General features: G+C 48.9%; 1 protein-coding gene across 6 annotated transcripts in view; it reads right to left on the bottom strand.

The window, feature by feature from the left end:
- Window positions 1-20,633, bottom strand: part of FRMPD3 (FERM and PDZ domain containing 3) — a 131,169-nt gene that overhangs the window by 35,429 nt on the left and 75,107 nt on the right. For 2 of the 6 annotated variants that reach the window (XM_082447496.1, XM_082447497.1), the window contains 4 exons: window positions 18,032-18,134; window positions 14,562-14,607; window positions 4,971-5,075; window positions 1,468-1,575 (listed from right to left, as the gene is read on the bottom strand). In XM_082447496.1, coding sequence (XP_082303622.1) covers window positions 1,468-1,575; window positions 4,971-5,075; window positions 14,562-14,607; window positions 18,032-18,134 — 362 coding nt within the window. Of the gene's footprint in view, window positions 1-1,467; window positions 6,286-14,561; window positions 14,608-18,031; window positions 18,135-20,633 lie in introns of those variants that run through there. The other 4 variants (XM_082447495.1, XM_082447500.1, XM_082447498.1 and 1 more) reach the window with 3 other exon arrangements.

Genomic DNA, 20,633 nt, shown 5'->3' with positions numbered 1-20,633 from the left:
TCAGAGGAGCCTCCACGGGGAAAGAGAGGAGTAAATGCTCCAGCATGGAGACAGATCGACAACGGACATACCGGTCCATGATTTAACACAAAGGAGGATTCTGACACCGAGAGATACCCACATCTGGAGGAGGGGCACTTGGACAGCCCTGGGTGGCCTAGTTTCAATGTCCCTCCCATAGACGGAAACCTTCAATAGTCAAGAGACCATCCTGGGGCACCCTAAGGAGTGTTTTTTGGTCCTAAGTCCCCTGGGGGACCCACCCAGGCCTAAGCCTTCCAAAGAAAGTCTCGGTTCAATCAACACGGGTTAGGCCCAGGCTTTTGCAACTCGGGCGCTACTGGCACTTTGGACAGGACAATTCATCATTCGGGGACTGTCCCATTCCTTGCAGGACATTTCGCATCTCTGACCCTGAGACACTAAATGCCAGTAGCATGCCAAACCATGCGGATGACCCCAAATACCCTCAGACATTCCCAAAAACTACCTGGGAGGGGGCAGTGCCAACCCCGGCTGAGAACCGCTGGCAAGGCCAATTCTGAACACCTGATAACTCCTCTTAGGGAAAGTTTCCTGGCCCAGGGCTTGCTTTATTTATAGGGTTGTCTTAGCCCCAGCAGGGGCACCTCAGGACACTTGTGGGCCAAGGTGGGTTTTCTGGGCAGGCAGCACTGATTGCATGGAAACATTCGTTCTGGGGATGGCATTCTCTTTCTGGAGAGAATCCAGAAGAAGCAGGAGCAGATATTTCTATCCCAGAGCAGAGCTGAACCTGGGGGTTAATGGTACATCGCCTCTCCTCCTCAGGACTAAGGGAATAACTACAACGTCTAGATGCCCGGCTGAGCCGTTAAGAATCAGAGCTCATTAACTGCTCTTCCTGTGAAAGGAACAGCCAAAGGGACTGCTGGTGGACTTTCCAAATCTTGGTTCAGTGCTTAAGAGCTGGTTGGTATTTAAAAAGCAAGCCATGGCTAAGCTAATCTCCTGAGAGATGGTTTGTTGATTTCTGTGTGTAAACTTGCGTAGGTGTTATTGTATCAATTTAAATCACTTTTGCTTTATAAATGGTTTAATAATCTTCACACTCCTTAGCTCCTAAGAGTCTTGAAGGACGCAGTGTAACACAGACACGAAACAGTTTGTTAGCAGATGTGTGCACACACGCATGCGTACACGCATGCACATGTACATGCGTACACACACACACACACACACACACAGTCGCTAGCACACAGTTGGGCATTCAACTTGCCCTCACCACAGTCATCCGAGGACTGTATGTTTTTGCAACAGGATGCTCCCAGAAGCAGGAGTTCAAAGACCAAGACCACCTTGCTCTGGTAGCGAGCGGCTTGGTGCAGATTCAGGGGAACCCAAGGACCAGCAGCGGTGTGTGCTCCAGAGGAGAGCACCTCCTAGCAGAGGACAACACCAATCCAGGAGAGGAGACCCTGTGGGTACCTTAACAGTGGTCCGGCCATCAAACGTGAACGACTTGATCTGCCCATTTTCTAAGAAAACCTTCAGGACGTTGGGGATGAGGAGAAGAGCTTCTTTCTTCATCATCTTCTGTGAACAGGCAGGGAAAGGACAAGGAGGGGGACTCATTTAGAAGGAGGAGGGAAGCCAGAGGAGGGGCATGGAAAGGAAGAGAAAGGAGTGAGCGAAGGAGACAGGGAACCAAAGGTATGGAAGGACAGAGATACAGAGGAAAGAACCCATCAATGATAATGTTACGTGGAGACCAGAACCGAATTCTCCAAGAAGACACTGGGCCATATCCAAAGCCCACCCTTCATTCGATGTCACAGCACATCCACAGTCTACTGTGGCTCAAAGCTCCACAGCTCAGAGGGGGCTGGGCCCATAGAGACCACCACACTCTGAAGGGCTGATGGAAGGCCTTAGGAGCCTGCCTCACTCACCCGCTCCTATCTCCTGACTCTTGCCTTTCCACCCGGCCCTTCACACATCGAGATCACTTCCACGTCCATGCCTTTGCTCTGCCAGTCTCCCTCCCTCAAGGCATCCTAGGTCTTCTGTGACCTGGCCCCTGCCTATTTCTCCAGAGTCATATCTTACCATTCCCGGTACCCGCAGTGCTCTTTCATGCCTGCATACCTCTAACAACTCATCATTCAGGGACTGCCACACTCCCTGCAGGACATTTAGCATCTCTGACTCTGAGACAATAAATGTCAATAACACTCCAAATCGTTGGGATGACCCCAAACACCCTCAGATGTTCCGAAAAGCTTTCTGAGAGTGGGCGGTACTGACCCTGATTGAGAACCACTGGCAAAGCCCATTTAAAAAAAATATATTTAATTTATTTATTTGGCTGCACTGGGTCTTCGTTGCGGCACACAGGATCTTCATTGCCGCGTGCGGGATCTTCATTGCGGCGTGCGGGATCATTTAGTTACGGCATGCGGGATCTACTTCCCTGACCAGGGATCGAACCCAGGCCCCCTGGATTGGGAGCGCAGAGTGTTAGCCACCGGACCACCAGGGAAGCCCCCAAAGCCCATTTTTGAATACCTGGGGCTACAGCAAGCGCAGAGGACCGGGGTCTAGCCTTACACTAGTAGTGACCTGGCACACATACACAAATCCACTAGAGAACAACAATAACACCAAATCAAACCAACAGGTATAAGATAGCTAAGGCTTCCTAGATGAGGTGAACTGGATTTTGATTTTAAAGGAGGTGGCAGGTGTGGACTATTAGAGAGGCCGGACAAGAACAGTCCAGATCTAGGGACTGTCACGGACAAAGTATGAAAACATAAGCATGTTCTCCTGGGTCAGGGTGTGGTAGGAGGAGGCGGGGTGGTGCTATTGTGACATCAGATCATTTCGTGATGGAGTCAAGCCACAGTGGGGAGTGATGGAATCTAAAGTTGGAAAAGCGACTCCCCGGTTCTCTCCCTGATCCCGAGATGCCTCGCTCCCGCCCAGCCCAGAGGCCCCGGGTTCCCAGGCTGATGACACTCAGCGGCGGCTGGTTTTATTTAGCACGCTGGGTTGGACTCAGATAATTACTTAATTGATTTTGCTTAAAAATAGACTTGGCAAGGAACACCCACAGGATTTATTTTTGCTCTGGCTGCTTAATAAAGCCCTGGAACACCAAGAGAAAGGGATGATAGGGTAGCTGGGAGTCACCTGGGCCTGGACTCCCCCGGGACCTGACCAGTGGTGAAGCTGCTACGGTCCACACTGGGATGGTGGGGGGCTGTATTGTGACATCAAGTCATTTCCTGAGCACAGCGAGAGTGAGAAGGTTGATCCCTGTGTCTCTCCCAGACAAGAGCCTCCACCATGCTTGGTGGCCTGTCGGGGAGCGACAGAGTAACCCTGGGGGGCTTCTAGCTACTCTGGGGCATTTATGTGCAGATTGGTCTTTGGTGGGGGCTGGCTTCTGCCTGTGGCTAGATGTGACATGTGGAGAGGGGAATCATGGTGGAGGAAGGGGGAGTGGGGAAGGGAGAGGAAGAGAGAGGAGGAAAAAGGAGGGAAAGAAGGGGAGGGGGAGGAGGGGAGGGATTCTTCACTGGGTGGCCTGGCTTTGGTGGGTTACTCGGTGATGCCGAGACGGGATAGATTGTACCTATCTGTACTCTCCAAATTCAAGCCTCACTTCCTCTGGGTGTTCAAGGGCTCAGGACACAAATGTCCCCTTAGTGACTTGGACCTCAGGATCTGCTTTACTCTGATCCACGAGGACTCCACACTGCTCCCTTTCCTCTCTGCTCACTGGCCCCCGCTTCTCTTCAACCTCTTCTTCTGTGACTGACACGGAGCCAAGCCACCAATTATTCCGACGGCTTAGCCAATGGGGCCCAGTTGTCACTTGGGCTTCACAGCCTTCCTTGAACAGGGATGGAGGAGGGCCTAGGTGAAGTTTGGGTATGAGAGTCAGGGAAATGGAGATGGAAGACACCTCTGTCCTCTATCCATCCCTTCGTCTGGGTGGCTCTGCCTCAAAGAACTATAGGGGTGCCTGGCGTCCCACTGATTTCTCCACTCAGGCTGGGCCTCCTAGCTTGTCTCAGCTGCAGCTGTTCCTCACGACAGAAGTGCCACAGGCCTCCCGAGAGCCCAGCCCAGGACAGCCTGTAAAAGCACGCAGTGCCCGTTAGCTCCGGCTGTCCTTCCCTTACCCATCCCCATGGGATATCACCATGGCCGCCTAATACACATCTTTCTGCGCTCCACCCACCTCTTCTCATTTGCTTATCTGGAACAGATGGCTCAGTTCATGTTAACCCCACAAAGCAGTGAGAAAGAGTGGGCTGGCCATGACCCCCCAGATTGGTCGCTGCATGGCATGGGCCGTCAAGCATCACCTGCTCCTCGAAATCATACCACCCTGCGGTGGATTCTATACTGTCTCAGTCTGAGCCACTTGTACTCCCAACATCACTGAGAAGTATCCAGAGGCAGGGAACAGGCATTTATTTTGCATCCCTTGTAACGCTGGGAATGCAGCCGGTGCCTAATAAAAGCTCTGTGACTTAATGAGTCTATATCATTTCCCCCAGGCTGCTTCACCCTTCATTGCACAGTCTTCTCCAACTGAGACCTGGAGTTGTGGGATCACTTCAACGTAAAGAGAGCTCAGTGTCACTGCATCTTCAGAAAACCACTATTTCCTTCCTTCAAGTAACCAAACGAAGTTTATGGAGCACTGTGCTAGAGATGGAAATTTCTGGAAGCACCGTGAGGATTCTGAGCGTACTGATACATATTCCTTCTCCCCACAATGCCCAGGGCTTCTCTGGATGCCACACACCCTTCACTCAATACCCACCCAGAGCCCTGAGGTCCCCCCCTCCAACCCCTTCATAATGCTGTCCATTCTGAGGAGCAGCAGATGAGCAACAGGCCCAGAGCGAGACCTCGACGGCCAGGCCGACTACGGCCAAGGGCCGAGGGGAGGAGGCTGAAGCTGCACTTACTGCATCTGTTTCTCCAATTGCCACCTGCTCAGAAAATCGGACCTTCACGGGATTGGATCTCAGCTTGGCCTTCTTCGCAGCACTGATGAAGGCAGATTTGGGGGACTGGAAAAAGAACAGAGAGGGCTGGTGAGTTCTCCATCCCTGGGAAAAACCTGACCTTTGCTGCATGGGACTTAAGATGTCTCCGTATGGGTACCCTTTGCCTTGCTGATCAATAAGCCAATAAGTAAGTATTGATTCCCTAGTAGGTGCAAGGCAATGTGCTAAGTGCTTCCTTAGGTGATTGGTATGTTCTGTGTAAGCTGGGCATAAATCGAATTTGAGTAAGTTGAATCCCATTATTAATGCTCTAGGCCTAGGGGAGTTTGCAAAAATTCTTTGTAATAACATGCTCTGAAGTTTTATATATTTGATTTCCTTAATGTGAGATATACCTAAATGGTGGTTTTTATTACATCTGAATAGGAACATCGCAAAGGATTTATAGAAATAATCTTATTCATTTCAAAGATATGCCCTGCCCCTAGGATGGAGGCTCATAGAAAATATTATTTTAGATGTGGAAGAAAGGAGGCCTAGCCCTCCAAAAGGATTTCTCCACAATTTCTACACTATTTGGGAGTAGAGACATTAGGGATTTTACCCAGGTGTCCTGGCTTCCTAGTTCTGGGCTCTCCACTACTTTGTTCATCCAATTCTGTAAGAAATGCTCAATCAGCTAGGCCCTCCAGTTTTCGAAAACTCCCACAAATTCAGCAGGACGCATGGTTAGCAAATGCTGGAAACTAAGTCTTTCCTGGGTGGGCCGTGGATTTGAGGAAATGCAGGAGTCCTGGTGAGGGGCACCCTAATGTCTTTGGGGGCATTTATTCATCCGTGTGACAAATTTAGGGAGGGCCCACTCTGTGCCAGGCACAGTTCTAGGTGATGAGGGATCCAGCAGTGAACAAGATGGGCAAAACTCCCTGGCCTCAAGGAGCGCCCACCCTAGCAGGGACAGACAGACAGACAATAAACACAGAAATATCTCTTAGGTAGCAAATAAGGACACGAGGACAAATCGAGCAGAGTGAGGGACTACAGCAGAGACTGAGGCCGTGAGGGTGGGGAGTGGCCGGGGTGTTATTTTAGACGGGACGGTCAGGGAAGACCTCTTCCAGGAAGTGACATTTAAGCAGAGGCCTGAAGGAAGTGAGCTTGAGACCGCCATGAGGATATCTGGAGCAAGAGCCTTCCAGGAAGAAAGAACAAGAAAGTCTCTGAGGTGGGAGGAGGACTGGGGTGCGGGGGGAGCAGCCAGGAAGCCCAGTGTGGCCGGAGAGGAACGACTGAGCGGGGAGCCGGAGAGGAGTCTGGGGGCTGGATCACGTGTCAGGAACTTTGGATTTTGCTCCACCGGAGGGTTTTGAGCAGACAGGGTCTGACTTGCATTTAAAACGGATGCCTCTGTTTGCTGTGTGGAAAACAGTACAGGAGGGTGGCAGCCAGAGGAGGGAGACCCGTTCGGAGTCTACTGCAGGAATACAGTTTAAAATATGATGGAGGCTTGGGCCAGGATGGTAATAATGGCGCTATGATCCCAAGTGAGTGGATTCTGGCTAGATTCTGAAGATAGAACCAAGATGCTATGTTGACGGATTGGTTGTGGGAAGTGAGAAAGAGGAGTCAACTGGAAGAATGGAGATGCCATTTACTGAGATGAGGAAGGGGGAAATCAGGTTTGGGGCTCCTTCAAACCGCCTCCCCTACCAGCCTTGCCATGGAGCCTGCGAGCACTACAATCAAGCATTCCTTTGTGTTAAGGCCCTGAAGGGTCCCCACCAGCTGGGAAGGCAATACATTAAGCTATTTTCTGCCATTAACGCTGCGGTTGGAATTCATTTACTAGATCAGCCACAGGAGGGCAGGGCCCTAAGATAAAGACACACCAGAAACAAACGTCCTCGTTAGCTCTTGGGCCCTGGTCCCAGCTGTGTTCTCTTCCAGAGCCAACAAGCTCACTCCCCACAGAGGGCAGACTGCAGAAAGCCACTGAGTCCAGCAGAACGTCAGGCAGTGGGTCTCAGTGCTGGCTAGAGGGCAGAAACACCGGAGGGAGGAGCTTTAAAAAAAAAACCCCGGGGTTTTTAAAAAATTTTTAAATTCCTGGGGATGGGGCCCAGGTATTGGTATCTTTTTAAGCTTCTGATGATTTCAAAATGCAGCTAAGGTTGGGAACCACTGAGCTAAAGAAACCTTAGACTTCTCATCCTGAGCCACAGAGACAATTTGTTGGCAGCAGACAATATAGCACAAGGAAATCCAGGGCTGGAGATCGTTGCAGAAAGTGATTACAGTATTGATTGTTCATGGAAGTCGAGAAATGCCTTTGTGTTGCACAGCTTGGTGCTCAAATCTTGGGTGGAGGCTGTGGGCTGAGGCAGGAGCAAAGGGAGGGGGCAAGATAGAAGGATCTGTACTTCTGTTCAGGCAGCTCTGCTTGACTCCGTCTCCACAGTAGTCACATTTCCACCGGAGGTGCCAGACACAAGGTAGGTGAACTCTGTTCTACCTGACGGCCACCCTCTCTTTTCGCTGTGATCATCTGTCATCGAATGCCCTCATGCACAGTGTGGAATGAGGCATCTCTAGAGACCTGAATGGGCCATTTTAGTCCACCCTTCATTTTTACATAAGAAACAGAGGCCAGGGAAGAGGATACGGTTTACTCAATGCATCCAAATAACTGAGTAGTGGAGCAAAAACCAGAACCCAGATTTCCTGAGTCTTGGATTAGCCATCATTCCCCACAGCGGACTGAAGCTGGAAGTCCATTCCTGGTCTTTCGTTCACTGGTCTGGTTCTACCTTGCTCCTAGTGAATGGATTTGAACAAATGAAGACCCCTAGCTGGTACCCTCTTATGTATCACGTATGGAGAGGGGACAGCCTCCTTGCTATCCTCAAGGATTACAGTCATTTCCAGTGTCTGTTGTACAGCTGTTTTCAGCTTGTCTGTGCCTCATTCCTCATTGACCCTTGTCCTGTTGGTTTCTAAGACTCCATCCTATTCTCTGTCTTCAGCCTCGATCACTGATGATGAGTCACTCATTGCCAGCTGGTCTCTGCTACATGTCACGGAGTCAGGTCTAGCTTTATGCTTCGACACAGGTGACGCCTACCTTGCAGTGTGACTTGAGGGGCTCTCAAAGATCGCCCTGTCCCAAAGCATCTTCAAAGTGCAAATATGGGGCCTGAAGTTCTTGATACTAGAGTCGCTCATTTGAATTAAAGTACTGAGAACTGGGAAGGCCCTGGTCAACATTCAAATGTGGTACCTAGAAGGAGTAAGGAACCCACTTCAGGGGCCAGCAGACTATGGGCCTGTGTGGGCCAGCTCCTGCCCACCACATATTTTAGTAAATAAAGCTTTACTGGAACACAGCCATTCTCTTCATTTATGCATTGCCTATGGCTGCTTTTGTGCTACCACGTATGGCCTACAAAGCCTAAAGTATTTACTATATGGCCCTTTACAGAAGAAATTCACAGAGTCCTGCACCAACTCATTAGCATGCACTCACCCACTATGTCTAAAACTTAACTGATGATAAGAATCACTGGGAAATGCTCGTTAGAACACAGACTTCTAGGCCTACACCAGACTTCAAAAGTCAGAATCTCTGAGAGGGTAGTGCCCAGGAATTGTTGGAAATGTCCTAACGCACTAAGCATAGACTGAGTACCTTAAAGCTGGGACATCTGAGCTCTTGACTGACCCCATTTTTCCTCCAAGCAGCTGGGAGTCTCATTTTGCAATGGGCACCCTTTCTGGCTGAAATGAATTTTGGCCTGAAACACGGGACTAGAATTGCTAAGTACCTCCGGGGCCATTGCAAGCCCCTTGAAGTAAATGTGAAGCCAGCGGCTCCGTGGAATAAGCAACAGGAGAGGCTGCCTCTTCCCTCAGGACTGAATTAAACAGCTGGTGATTCTTTGACCATTTTTTAATTTGGTGGCTCTATTAGTACAGATTTCAGGGTTGTGTTCACTTATACCTTGGCCAAAGACAGGTATACGGCCAAACGTTTTAGTGTATGATAGGGCTGCACTTCGATAATTGTGAAAGGATTTTAAGAACATGGAGCTCAGGTTCCTGAAGCTTTGACAGCCTCCTGATTTCCCTTTCTGCTGCCTCATTTTCTTTGACACCTGAGCCTACTTATAAGCAATTCCCATAGCAACCACTGTGGGAGCCAGAGACAAGGGAGGGCCATCCTGGTGTCAGGGGCCCACTGATAAGGGACTCAGGGGTCTTTCGTTCCTGCATTCAGGACTGCCTAGAGGGGAACATGTCCTCTCCCCGGCTTCCAAGGTCCCCCACAAACCACACATAACCCTCATTCCCCATCTATCGCCTAGTTGGGTGTTCTGCCCACAGCTCCCTGGACACATGGGGCTTCTTCCCCCTTCTGTGCCTACCTCATGCTATCTCTTCACCATCCCCACCCTTCAGGGCCCCCAGCGTCCCTTTTGCTCAGCTAAATGCCACCTCTAAAACCCAGCTCAAATTCTACCTTGGTCCTGAACCCTTCCCCAACCTCGCTATTCCCCTCCCTGGATTTCCTGCAGTACTCCTTGTGAATCCACACCACCATTGCTCATCTCCCCAACCAGGCTGTAAAAGAAGAGATGACATTTTATATTGCTGTGTCTTCCCCTAGCACCAAGCGCAGAGTAGGCACAGAATAGAAGGCAGTAGTTGATTGCTAGGGTTAATATCAAATTACTTCATCAATTCAGCAGATAGGGTTTGAGTACCTACTCTCTGCCAAGCAGTATACTGAAGAAGCTCTGTGGAAACTAATTCTTCTGCGGTGGTTCCCGTTATTTTGGCTTTTTTTCTGGACAGGTGGTTCCAAGCAGAGGGGGCTGAGACTCTTTGGGTACAGGCTAAGTTTTCAAAACCAGAAAACTAGGGTTTCATTTGAAGGGACTGTCTGCTTGCTTTGCCAGGGCTATTCTAGGTCACAAGCCAGTACTTTATTTTAAAATATTTATTGACGGCATACGATGTGACAAGGTCTAAGGGTACCAAAATGAATACATATTCAGTCAATCACGGGGAATAGTTGGGCACTCAAAGATTAAAGAACACTCTTAAATACATATAGACTTAATAAGTGGCTATCTATGCAGTATGGTTTGAGGGTCCCTGGGAAAGGATCCCTGTGACTGCCCAAAATACTCCCCAATGATCTGCCATGGTAACAGTCACTCCTTTAAAAGGAAAATGCCATCAGAAAGAGACTATACATTAGACCGTGTACCCTGGCTACATATCAGAATCATTTGGGGAGAGTTTTCAAAAGATCAATACCTGGGCTCCATCCCCAGAGCTTCTAATTCAATTGGTCCGAGGCTAGAGCCCAAGGATCAATATGTTTAAGAGCTTCTCAGGAGGTTCAAATGTATAACCAGTAGAGGACCACTGTATTAGACCATTATCAGCCACAGAATGTAGGAGTGGCAGGGGCCTTAAAGATTGTCTGGTTCAATGTTTCCCAAATTCTACTGAGCATCAGAATTACTTGTGGCTCTTATTAAAAGTACAGATTCTTGGGCCACAACCTGGACCTATCAGGAGATTTTCTTCTGGAGACTTGAACATGAGAGTCTGGTAAGCGGCACCCATGAGATACCAAGTGCTACCATGTTCTGTGATGTAGGAGCTGTAACAGTGAACATGTGCTGGGGGTCTTCAAGAAGCTTTCACTTCAGTGCGAGAGAAGATTCTCTCGGTTGATTTCTGCTGTTCATAGTTGTGTGAGCACTGAACTAATGAATACTGAACAGTTGTTCCTGGGGGAAATGTGTGTGTGTGTGTGCGTGTGTGTATCTCACATAGATTATAATCTTAAATTCTAAAAACAACTCACCCTGGTAGATTCGATTTTCTTTATTTCACCAGGAGAAAATGAGGTTCTGAAGTGTTGTGACTTGCCTGAAGCTGCCCCATTAACAGAGTGGGCATTCAAACCCCATCCAACTGTCCCCAGAGCTGGAGCTTCCTGCACTACACTGCACTGCCCCCTACCATCTCCATCCTCGTCTTGTTTGACCTCAGCTGGGAATGCGCATTGGGAGACTCAAAATTTTCACGCTGTGCGCATGTCAGCAAATGACCAGGAAACTGCCGTGAGTATGGATTTCGGAGTCACAAATAAATTTTAGGCAGTGGATGAATTTGCAAATACAGAATCTGTGAATACGGAGGATCGACTGTACGTGTATGCAAGGCTGAAATTTGGTTGGGATGCACTGGTATGGCCATACCTGTTGTAAAATATTGAGGGATTCTCTCCCACTGATTGGTAAGTAGTCAGTGCCCTAAGCTTCCTGGGTGCCACCTGACCTCTCCCCTGGGACCTCTTTATAAAAGATCAACTAAAGGGTTAACACCTGGCACAGTTAGGCGGCCTGCAAGACTATGCTCCAGTGCCTGGGGCTGGCTTACATCTTGATTGGAAGGCCCCTCCTGTACAGGTTGCTAATTGTTTTACCTATCACTCCTGTGTATATGTGCACACCCACTTTTCACTGTTTCTAGGGTTTAGAGAGCACAAGGCCAAGAAGTAGAATGTAAGCTCTCTGAGAGTAGGAACCATGTCTGTCCTGTGCACTGCCATATTCCCAGCCTGGAAGAGCGCCTAGAATAGTAAGCATTCAGTAAATGTTTGGTGAACAAATGAATGAACTAGAAACTCTCATTGAGGTTAGTCAGGCAAAGGTGTTTCGAAGACATGAGTCTCAAGCCAGGTCTTCAAGGAAACAGCCATGTGTTAGAAGAGATGTGGACAGAAGTCTGCAGGGCAGTGAGAACTAAGAAATGTACAAAGGAGGGAAGGAAAGCAGCCTGGCCACGGCAAAGAGGCCATGGGATGGGCAGTGGGGGCATAAGAACTGGGGGACAAAGGGGTGTTGGGGACACTGGGATGAGAGTTGGGACAGAGATACAGGGGGGTGTTAGGCTCTTCATTCTGCACCTAAGTTTGGACACTTGAGTTTAGTTTAGTTTTAGTTTAGGTTGCCTCGCTGGCTGGAAGTTGGATTTCCTTCGTTCCTCCAACAAATACTTATTGAGTGCCTATTCTATGCCAGGTGCTGTTCCAGGCGCTGGGGATACAGCAGTGAACCACAGCCTCTACCCTCGTGGAGCTGACATTCTATTGAGGGAGACAGACAATAAATACCTATAAGTATAATATTTCATGGGAATGTAAAATGATACAGCCACTCTCGAAAGTAGCCTGGCAGTTTCTTAATAAACTAAACATACATCTAATATATGACTGAACAATCACACTTTTGGGCATTTGTCCCAGAGAAATGAAAACTTAATGCTCACACACAAAAAAGCCTGTACATGAATGTTTATAGCAGCTTTAACTGGGCTAGCCAAAGTCTGGAAGCAACCCCAATGTCCTTCAATGGGTGGATGACCGAACAGTGGTACATCCATACCATGGAATACTATTCAGCAATAAAAAGGAGCAAACTATTAATACAAGCAATGGCTTGGATGAATCTCAAGGGCATTGTGCTGAGTGAAAAAAGCCAACCACCAAAGGTTACATACTCTATGATTCTATTTATATAATATTCTTGAAATGATGAAATTACAGAAATGGAAAACAGACTAGTGGTTGACAGGGATTGAGGGTGGTGAGTAGGGGCACCATAAAAGGGCAACATGAGGGATCCTTTCAGTGATAGAACTGTCCAGTATCTTGACTGTGTTGATACCTGAAGCCACACATGTGATAGAGTGACACTGAAACTTACGCACACATTGTACTGACATCAGTGCCCCAGTTCTGATATGGTACTGTAGGTATGTAACACGTAACCACTGGGAGAAACATGGTAAAGGATGTCACTGTACTAGCTTTGCAGCTTCCTGTGAATCTACAATGATTTCAAAACAAAAAGTTAAAAAATATAATATTTCAGCTCTGCTGGGAAAATTAAGCAGTATCAGGAGATAGTGGCAGGTAGATTCTATCTTAGAAAGGATAGTCCAGGAAGGCTTCTACAAGGAAGTGACATTTGAGGAGACCTGACTAACAAAGTAACCCACAATGGGTCTCTGATCAGAGAGGTAAATTCCAACCACGCCACAAGGATCATTTTTGGGGGGAACTGGTAGCCATTTTCATGGCAGGTGATTGGGGAGCGAGGGCTGACTGCCCACTGCCCACTAGGCAACTAATCATGTGCAGTAAGGTGGGGAGGGAGGGGCCTATTGGTAACACCCACTGAGGGGTGGAGCTTGCAAGCCCTGAGACAGGAGAATTGTAATTGAGAAAGGCCTAAATACCAGGAAGCGTGTGTGTGTGTGTGTGTGTGCGCGCGCGCGCACGCATGTGTGTGTGTATGTTTGTGTGTGTGGTTCACATTGACACAGAAGATGGCTGGGGGCCATGAGGAGAGGCAGTCAATGCCAGAGTTTGATTTGAACCCGTCTTCCAGACTCGTGAGCCCATGCCTTGCATCTATGCACTGCCCCTTGCTTTGCACAGAAATGTCATCTCTCTCTGGATAAGCTTTCCCTCCATCTGTGCCTGGGAAATCCTGCCCCATCTCTCAAGGTAGAGCTCAGGTGTAGCCTCCTCTGTGAAGTCTCCCCTGATTTCATGTCTCCCATCCCCAACAGATGTGACCTCCCCTGTGGCTATGGGATGGGGTTGGGACATAAGTGCTGGGGTGCAGGGTAGAGTTGGGGACACTGGAAAGGGACACCTAGGCTGGAGGTGGAAGGAGGGCTCTGAGTTTTGCATGCAGAAGTTTTGCACCTGGGTTTGTGAACTTGAGTTAAGATGACTATAAGGATGTGACCTAGTAATGGACACTGTGCCTTCTGATTTCAGCCTTTGAGAAGAAGGGTCTGGGGACTTTCACTTTTAATAAACAGTCCTGGTGACTATTATGATCAGGCAAGTTCAGGGAACGCTGTTCTAGTCTAAATCCCTCAATTTACAGATGACGAAACAGGTTCAGAAAAGGGAACTAACTCACGCAAGGTCACATAGCCAGTTAGTGACTGAACCTGGACAAAGGTGAACCTGTTTGTCCAACTGTACCTCCCCAGCAACTTTACAGTAAATCCCCCAAAACAGTGCTGTGTCTCACATATTGTAGGCCATTTAGTACACACCTGTGTGAATGAATAAATAAGATTAGCACCCACCGTCTGCAAAGATTAAGGGAATCGGACACTGGACAGGGAAATTTTGATGGGGCACAGCAAAAAGGAGGTAGAAAATATGTCTGGAACTGGGGCAGGGGTGGGGCAGCTTAAATGGGGCAAAGCAGAGAGTACAAGGCAGAACAAAGCACTGTGTAGCCCTTCAAAATCCTCAAGTCTGGGACATGAGCGTAGACAAGATGTTCAGAAAGTACGCTTTTAAGTTCACTCCTAAATCCTTGGCTCACAACAATGCTGGTCTTCGTCTCCCTCCTCCCCTTCTCCCATGGCTATAACTTTCCAATATGGGGATACTCTTGCCTCAGTCAGGAGGAAGGGCGGATGGCAAAGAGGCTCACTCACCTGATGAGTGTGCAGAACTGTAAGAACGATGAATTCCTTAGCGCTCCTACAGAGAGAAGAGGGAACAGGAGAGTAGTGTATCATGCACTGGGTACTCATCTAGCACAAGAAGCGACACCAGAATTCTCCCCTGGGCTGCATTCAGGCATATGGATTAGGACAGAGGGCAATCTAAATATGCGCATGGCTGCCTCGCCTGCCATCATTTGTGGCGGCTGACATACACCATACATATAGGTTCGCACAGGCGCCTGAAGACGGTATTACCATTATCTCTGGGGTTGTCATTTTTCAGGTCTTTTTTAATATTCCTTCTCACATTCTCTCTGTAGAAATCCTCAAACCCTAGGAGCAATTTTATCTATAGGCTAAAAAGTTCTCAAGGAAAACTAAAGACCTGAATTATGGAACTCAAAGGGAGCACAGTCAGAGTCCTGGGAAACGTGTACCATGATTATTGGCAATCTGGTATTTAAGCAAGAGGAGAAACTGAAAGGAAAAACCCAAAGGAGGTCATTTGGTCATCATGACTCATACTCAGCAGATTTGTTTTAATTGAAGGACCAAAAAAATGAGAGCCAGGAAGCAACAGATGGAAGGCAAGACTCTCCAGATAGCAAATATTCAAAAGGATGAAGAATTTGAAACTCTTCAGACAAGAATTATGCCAATGATCCAACAAGCTGTGAGGTATGAAAATTCTCTTCCAGGAATACATAATCCTTTAAAAGAACTAAAGGAATGGAAAGAGTTCGCCTTGAAGGAGCTTCCCCTCTCTTTGTTGGCCTTTTTCAAATGTTTCTGGGAACAAAGGTGTTCAGGAAGCAGAGTCAAGATGCCCTTGATTCTGGGTATTCAAGGAAGGCCAAGGCTCCCTGCTCAAGGACTTGGACCATTTCCCATATTCAATGAGGCAGAGTCCAGGGATGAATCATCTGCGGGGTCTGGGAAGCTCCCAGGGGAAGGAAGGAGTTGTATTCCAGGGAAAACACCATGGAAAATCCTGTCTCTTGACCAGGGCAGGTGCCTAGTGTAAATCGGATTATGTGACTCCTGTGCTCCGGCCCCGCCACGTCTCCCCATTTCATGCAGAACAAAGCCAAAGTCCTTGCAGTAGCTACGACTCTCCCCCTTCTTTACCCAACTCCACATGCTGGCTTCTCCCCTGTTCCGCAAACACACCAGACACACTGCTGCTTTAGGGCCTTTACACTGGGTTCTTCTGCCTTCTCTAACATCCTCATTTCCTTCAAGTCTTTTTTTTTTTTTTTTGGCGACGCTGCGCGGCATGCAGGATCTTAGGATCAAACTTGTGCAGTGGAAGCGTGGAGTCCTAACCACTGGACCGCCAGGAAAGTCCCCAAGTCTTTCTTTAAATGTCACCTCCTCACTGAGGCCGACAATGGCCGTGCTATTTAAAGTTGCACTCTGCACCCCTGTGCCCAGCATTCCTGATCTTCTTTATCCTGATCTCCTTTCTAGTCTTCAATAACATTCATCAACTTCTAGTACACTGTACAATACTTATTTATCATGTTTATTGCTTATGGTGTGTCTCCTTCCACTAGAATGTAAACGCCAATGGGCAAGGATTTTCATCCAGCTTATTCACTGCTGTATATTCAGTGCCTAAAACAATGCCTGATGCACAGTAGACACTCATTATAAGAAATATTTATTGAATGAATGAATGATCTGCTAGCCCCTGAGGTTATCAAAGGAGTGAGGTCTGTCTTGACCCAGAAAATGCTCTGGGCTCCCTCACAAAATCAGGCTACCTTGTTCTGGGGTGCAAAGATATCCACTAGAAGCAAAGCAAAGACTTCCGAGGGGTCAGCCTGAAAGAACGCCAGCATACCCTGATGGGATTGAAAGAACTCCCCCCATATTGGTGTGGTGGTGGAGTGTGAACGGTGAAGGGTGGAGAGTGGGGGAATGCAATGGACAAACTGAACTTGGAGAAGAGACAAACTAAGGGTCATTAGGGACCAGACACATTCCAAGATATTAAGCTGGAGGGGGAGCATGTCAAGGAAGACCTGCTCTGGACTTCAGAAGGGAGCACTGCAAACCCCTCCAGAGCTAGCAAGGGGGTACCGCTCCTCTGCCTTTGAAGGGGAGGGAGGGGGTCTGGAGGCAGGTGGGCTTTGGGAGAACAAGAAAGACAAGTGGGATGGAAACACTCCAGATCAAGAAGGGTTGAGGAGATGGATGCAGAGATGGAACAGACTACACCAGGCAGAGAGGGAGAGTGGGAGAGCGGGCACAGGGTTCCATTTGAGGGGAGACAGCCCAGGTCCTCCAAACTGAGGTCAGCCCGTGGAATCTAGAGCCATCGCTTCTACCATCTCATTCCTTATCAACACGTCTATGCAAGGCGGCAGTGTGCATGTGGTGGGCATGTGGGAGTGCCTATGGTACATGTGTGTGTGTGTGTGAGCAGGCATGTTTGTAGTGCATGGTGTGTGTGTGTGTGTGTGTGTGTATGGTGTGCATGTGGGTGTGTGTGTAGTATGTGGTATGCATGGTGTGTATGTATGTGGTATGTGGTGGCATGGTGTGTGTGGGGAGGTATGTAGTGGCATGGTGTGTGTGTGTGTGTGTGTGTGTGTGTGTGTGGTGCCATGTTTTGTGTCTGGGTGTGTATGGTGTGCATGTGGGTGTGTGTGGTATGTGCTATGCATGGTGTGTATGTATGTGGTATGTGGTGGCATGGTGTGGGTAGGGAGGTATGTAGTGGCATGGTGTGTCTGTGTGTGTGTGTGGTATGTGGCTTGGTGTGTATAGAGGTAAAGGAGAGGAAAAGTCAATGTGATTACTCCACGGACAGAGGGTGGTGGTCCTGCTAACACCCCTTTCTCTCTCTCACCTGCCCCCGTCTGGGGAGGGCACTAAGGGGTCACACACACTGTGAGCAAAATCCACAATGGCAGGTTCCCTCCTTCAACCCACTGGCCAGGGATTTGGATTTTCTTCTTGTGTGTTTTTTTTGGGGGGGGGATGGGAAACAGTGACTTGCTCACATTGTGCTTATCTCAGAATGTCCTTTGAATGGCTTGTTTAGTTCTCACTGCTCACTTGGTCTTTCTCATTGGTCACTCATTGTTCTCATTGGTCACTTGTTCTCATTGGTCACTCACTTGTTCTCATTGGTCACTTACTGCACAGCAAGTCGAAAACCAAAGGGCGTGGGTAAAGGGAGCAGCTGGGTGCAGGGAGGTGAGGTGAGCTATGGCAGGAGGCCGTCCAGTGATGTGGGCGGGGGTGCCTGCTCACATCACTGGACGAGGCTAAGCCAGAGTGTGTGAGGGCCCTTGGGCCCCGGATGTCCTGGATAGCCAGGAACCCTGGCTCGGGCTGCCCTCCCTGGGAGGGCTCCTCTCTCAGGGCCAGGGAGAGCTGTGGCAGCCACAGCTACGCCACTGGTGGGAGGGGAGGGCCGTACTCAGCTCCGGCCAAGGCCCTATTACCTGATGAGCTCTATGAACCTCTCCCTGGGGGCTTCGCTCACGTCCTCCTCATTAATAGCCACAATCTGGTCACCAGCCAGGAGCTTGTCCTCAGAGGGGCCTCCTGCAGAGGAGAGGAGACAGGCGTGAGGGCTGGGAAAGCGCAGGCCTGGGTGGGAAGGGGTTGCCACTGCCTGAGGGAGCGGGAGCTGACGTGGGTGCAGGCGACGCTGCGGGCCGAGTGGTGCCAGTGGCAGGGCCGCTGTTTGCGCCCCGGGCCACTGCTGCCTGTGGCGGATGGAGGGCAGAGGACTGGAGAAAGAGAGGAGCGGCCCTCCTTTGGCTGGGAGTGGTGTGGCGGCAAAGGCCTGGTGCTCAGACGAGGTTCATGAGTGCTTCCTGGCTCGGGTCCAGAGAGGAGCACAAACTTCGTTTCACCAGGAGGGATCTGCTTGGGCACAGAGAATGGCTTCCAGACTATTGGAGGGGCTACAGGTGATGGGAAGGGGCGAGGAATCTTCTTAATTGAACAATATCCAAACTCACTGGTCTGGCAGGATGTGGGCACTCACTTGCCTGGAGACAGGGGGATGGACTAAAAGACCTGAAGGGTTTATTTTCTTTCACCTCTGAGACATGCTATTCTCCAAGAAATGAGGGGAACAAGGCATAGACCCTAAATCACGGGCACTTGGAAATTTCCTTTCCCTCCTTCCCATCTCTACTGTCGAGGTTTAGAAAGCAGACCTGCCTGAGGGCCTTACCTTCCTGGTTGGGGTGAAGGGTGGGTTTGAGGGGTGCCCCGGGCTATGCTGCTTCTGGTGTTTAGCAAAGACCTTCTTGGAGGAAAGCTTTTTAGAGATTCAGGGAGAATGAGAAGTTGGACCCAGCTGAACTCAAACCTGAAAGAGATGTTTAACGACATGCCTCTCAAACCAGCCTGGACGCTTATTGGGATCCACTCAAAAGGGCCAGATCCCAACTATTCCTCTCTCTACAAAGAAGTGTGCTGTGCAAATTCCGCAAACATGAACAGTAACAAGGCCACCGTGTCACTTGAGCACAGCTCAATGGCTCTGGAGAGTGAGGCCTGCGTGCTAAGCGGATTCACCCCTCCAACTGCAATGGCCCTCAACCCACTCGGCCCAGTCTCCCGACAGCACAGTGACTTCAGAAATGGGCAGCATGGTGGTGAAGAGTCCACTCTTTGCAGCCAGCCAGCCAGGCCCAGACTCTAACCTCATTATCTGCAATTCACTAGTTGTGGATGAAACATTTAATCTCTCTGAATCTTTCTTTCTTCATCTGTGAAATGGAAAAGTAACATCATAAGAATGTTGGGAGGAGAAATGGGATGATGAATGTATAGCACTTAAAACAGCTGATTGATGTTGGTAAGAATTCAATAAATGGTAGTTATCATATCCTCCAAGGGACAATTCCTTCAACTCATTTCATTCCTCCTATCTACTTCTGCCAATTATGCCAATCTTTTAGGTAGAGGCCACTCTACCTATTCCCTCCCTCCCTTCTTTCCTTCCTCCCTTCCTTCCATCCATCCATCCCTCCTTCCTTCCTTTTAATGGAGGAGGTCCTCATGGAACTCAATCTCCATCACAAGCCTTGGCTCTCTGATGGCAGTAGTAAGCTCAGTTTACTACTATTTTCACGGAATGGTTTGTTGGCTTGTTCAACCATAACTGTTCCTCTATAGGATGCGTCTTATCTTTTCTTGAGCTCTCAAAAACAAGTTCTCTGCAATCAGCCTGCCAGCCCTGAGGCCTCCTGTGGTCTCCCCTGTGGCTCTCCTTCTCTCCACTTCTCCAACCCCTTCTTCTACATTCTCATACCACCTGCAGCAACCCTATGAATTCTGTCTCCTCTGAAGTTAAAGCAGGGGCTCCTGGTGGTCTGTTACTAAGTTTTATCTGGGTCCCTCTTTCCCATGACAAATTTGATTTCTGATCAGAGAGACTCAAAAACCTTTCGCCAAATTGCATGACTGACTCGGGAGCCTTAGGTCAGCCATGAACTCTTGTACTGAATTGTTTTTTTACTTTATGCCCTCTAGTTGAAGAGCGAGCTTACAAAAATCTTTTTCTTTTCCTTGGAGGATTGCAAAATTCATCAAATTTCTGCTAGACCAGTTTGTACTCTGGCTGCTCCTCTTGACTGAGCGAGAAACTGTTGTAAACATCTAAAGCCTCAGGCCCAGCAAGTCAGGAATAGAGCTCCTTTCCGTCTGTCTTTTCTGTTAATGCCTAGCAAGATTCAGAACAAAACAGTGCTCAGGCCCTTTCCTATTTCATTCATGACAGCAGGCTTTTACAGTTCCGGTGGGGTTCTCACCTGGTCCACCCCGCATGGTCCCATTCAAGCCCTGCTCCCCCCGCATGACATCACACAGGCTTAAGTGCAAATCCTAGCTCTGCTGCTTCCTAGCAGAGTGACCCTGGACAAGTCATTTCTCTTCCTCTATGCCTCAGTTTCCTCACTTGTAAAATAGGAATGGTATTACTTACCTTGTGGGTGCAGCTGTGAGGATTGAACAAGATGATGTAAAGCACACAGTAGTACCTACATCAATGGTAGGTGTTGTAATGCCACTGTGGCATTCGGAGAT

The sequence above is a fragment of the Balaenoptera physalus genome (assembly GCF_965194825.1).
Source record: "Balaenoptera physalus genome assembly, chromosome: X".
NCBI classification, from domain to species: domain Eukaryota; kingdom Metazoa; phylum Chordata; class Mammalia; order Artiodactyla; family Balaenopteridae; genus Balaenoptera; species Balaenoptera physalus.
Note: the sequence above shows the minus strand (reverse complement) of the source record. Positions and strands in the feature narration are given on the sequence as shown.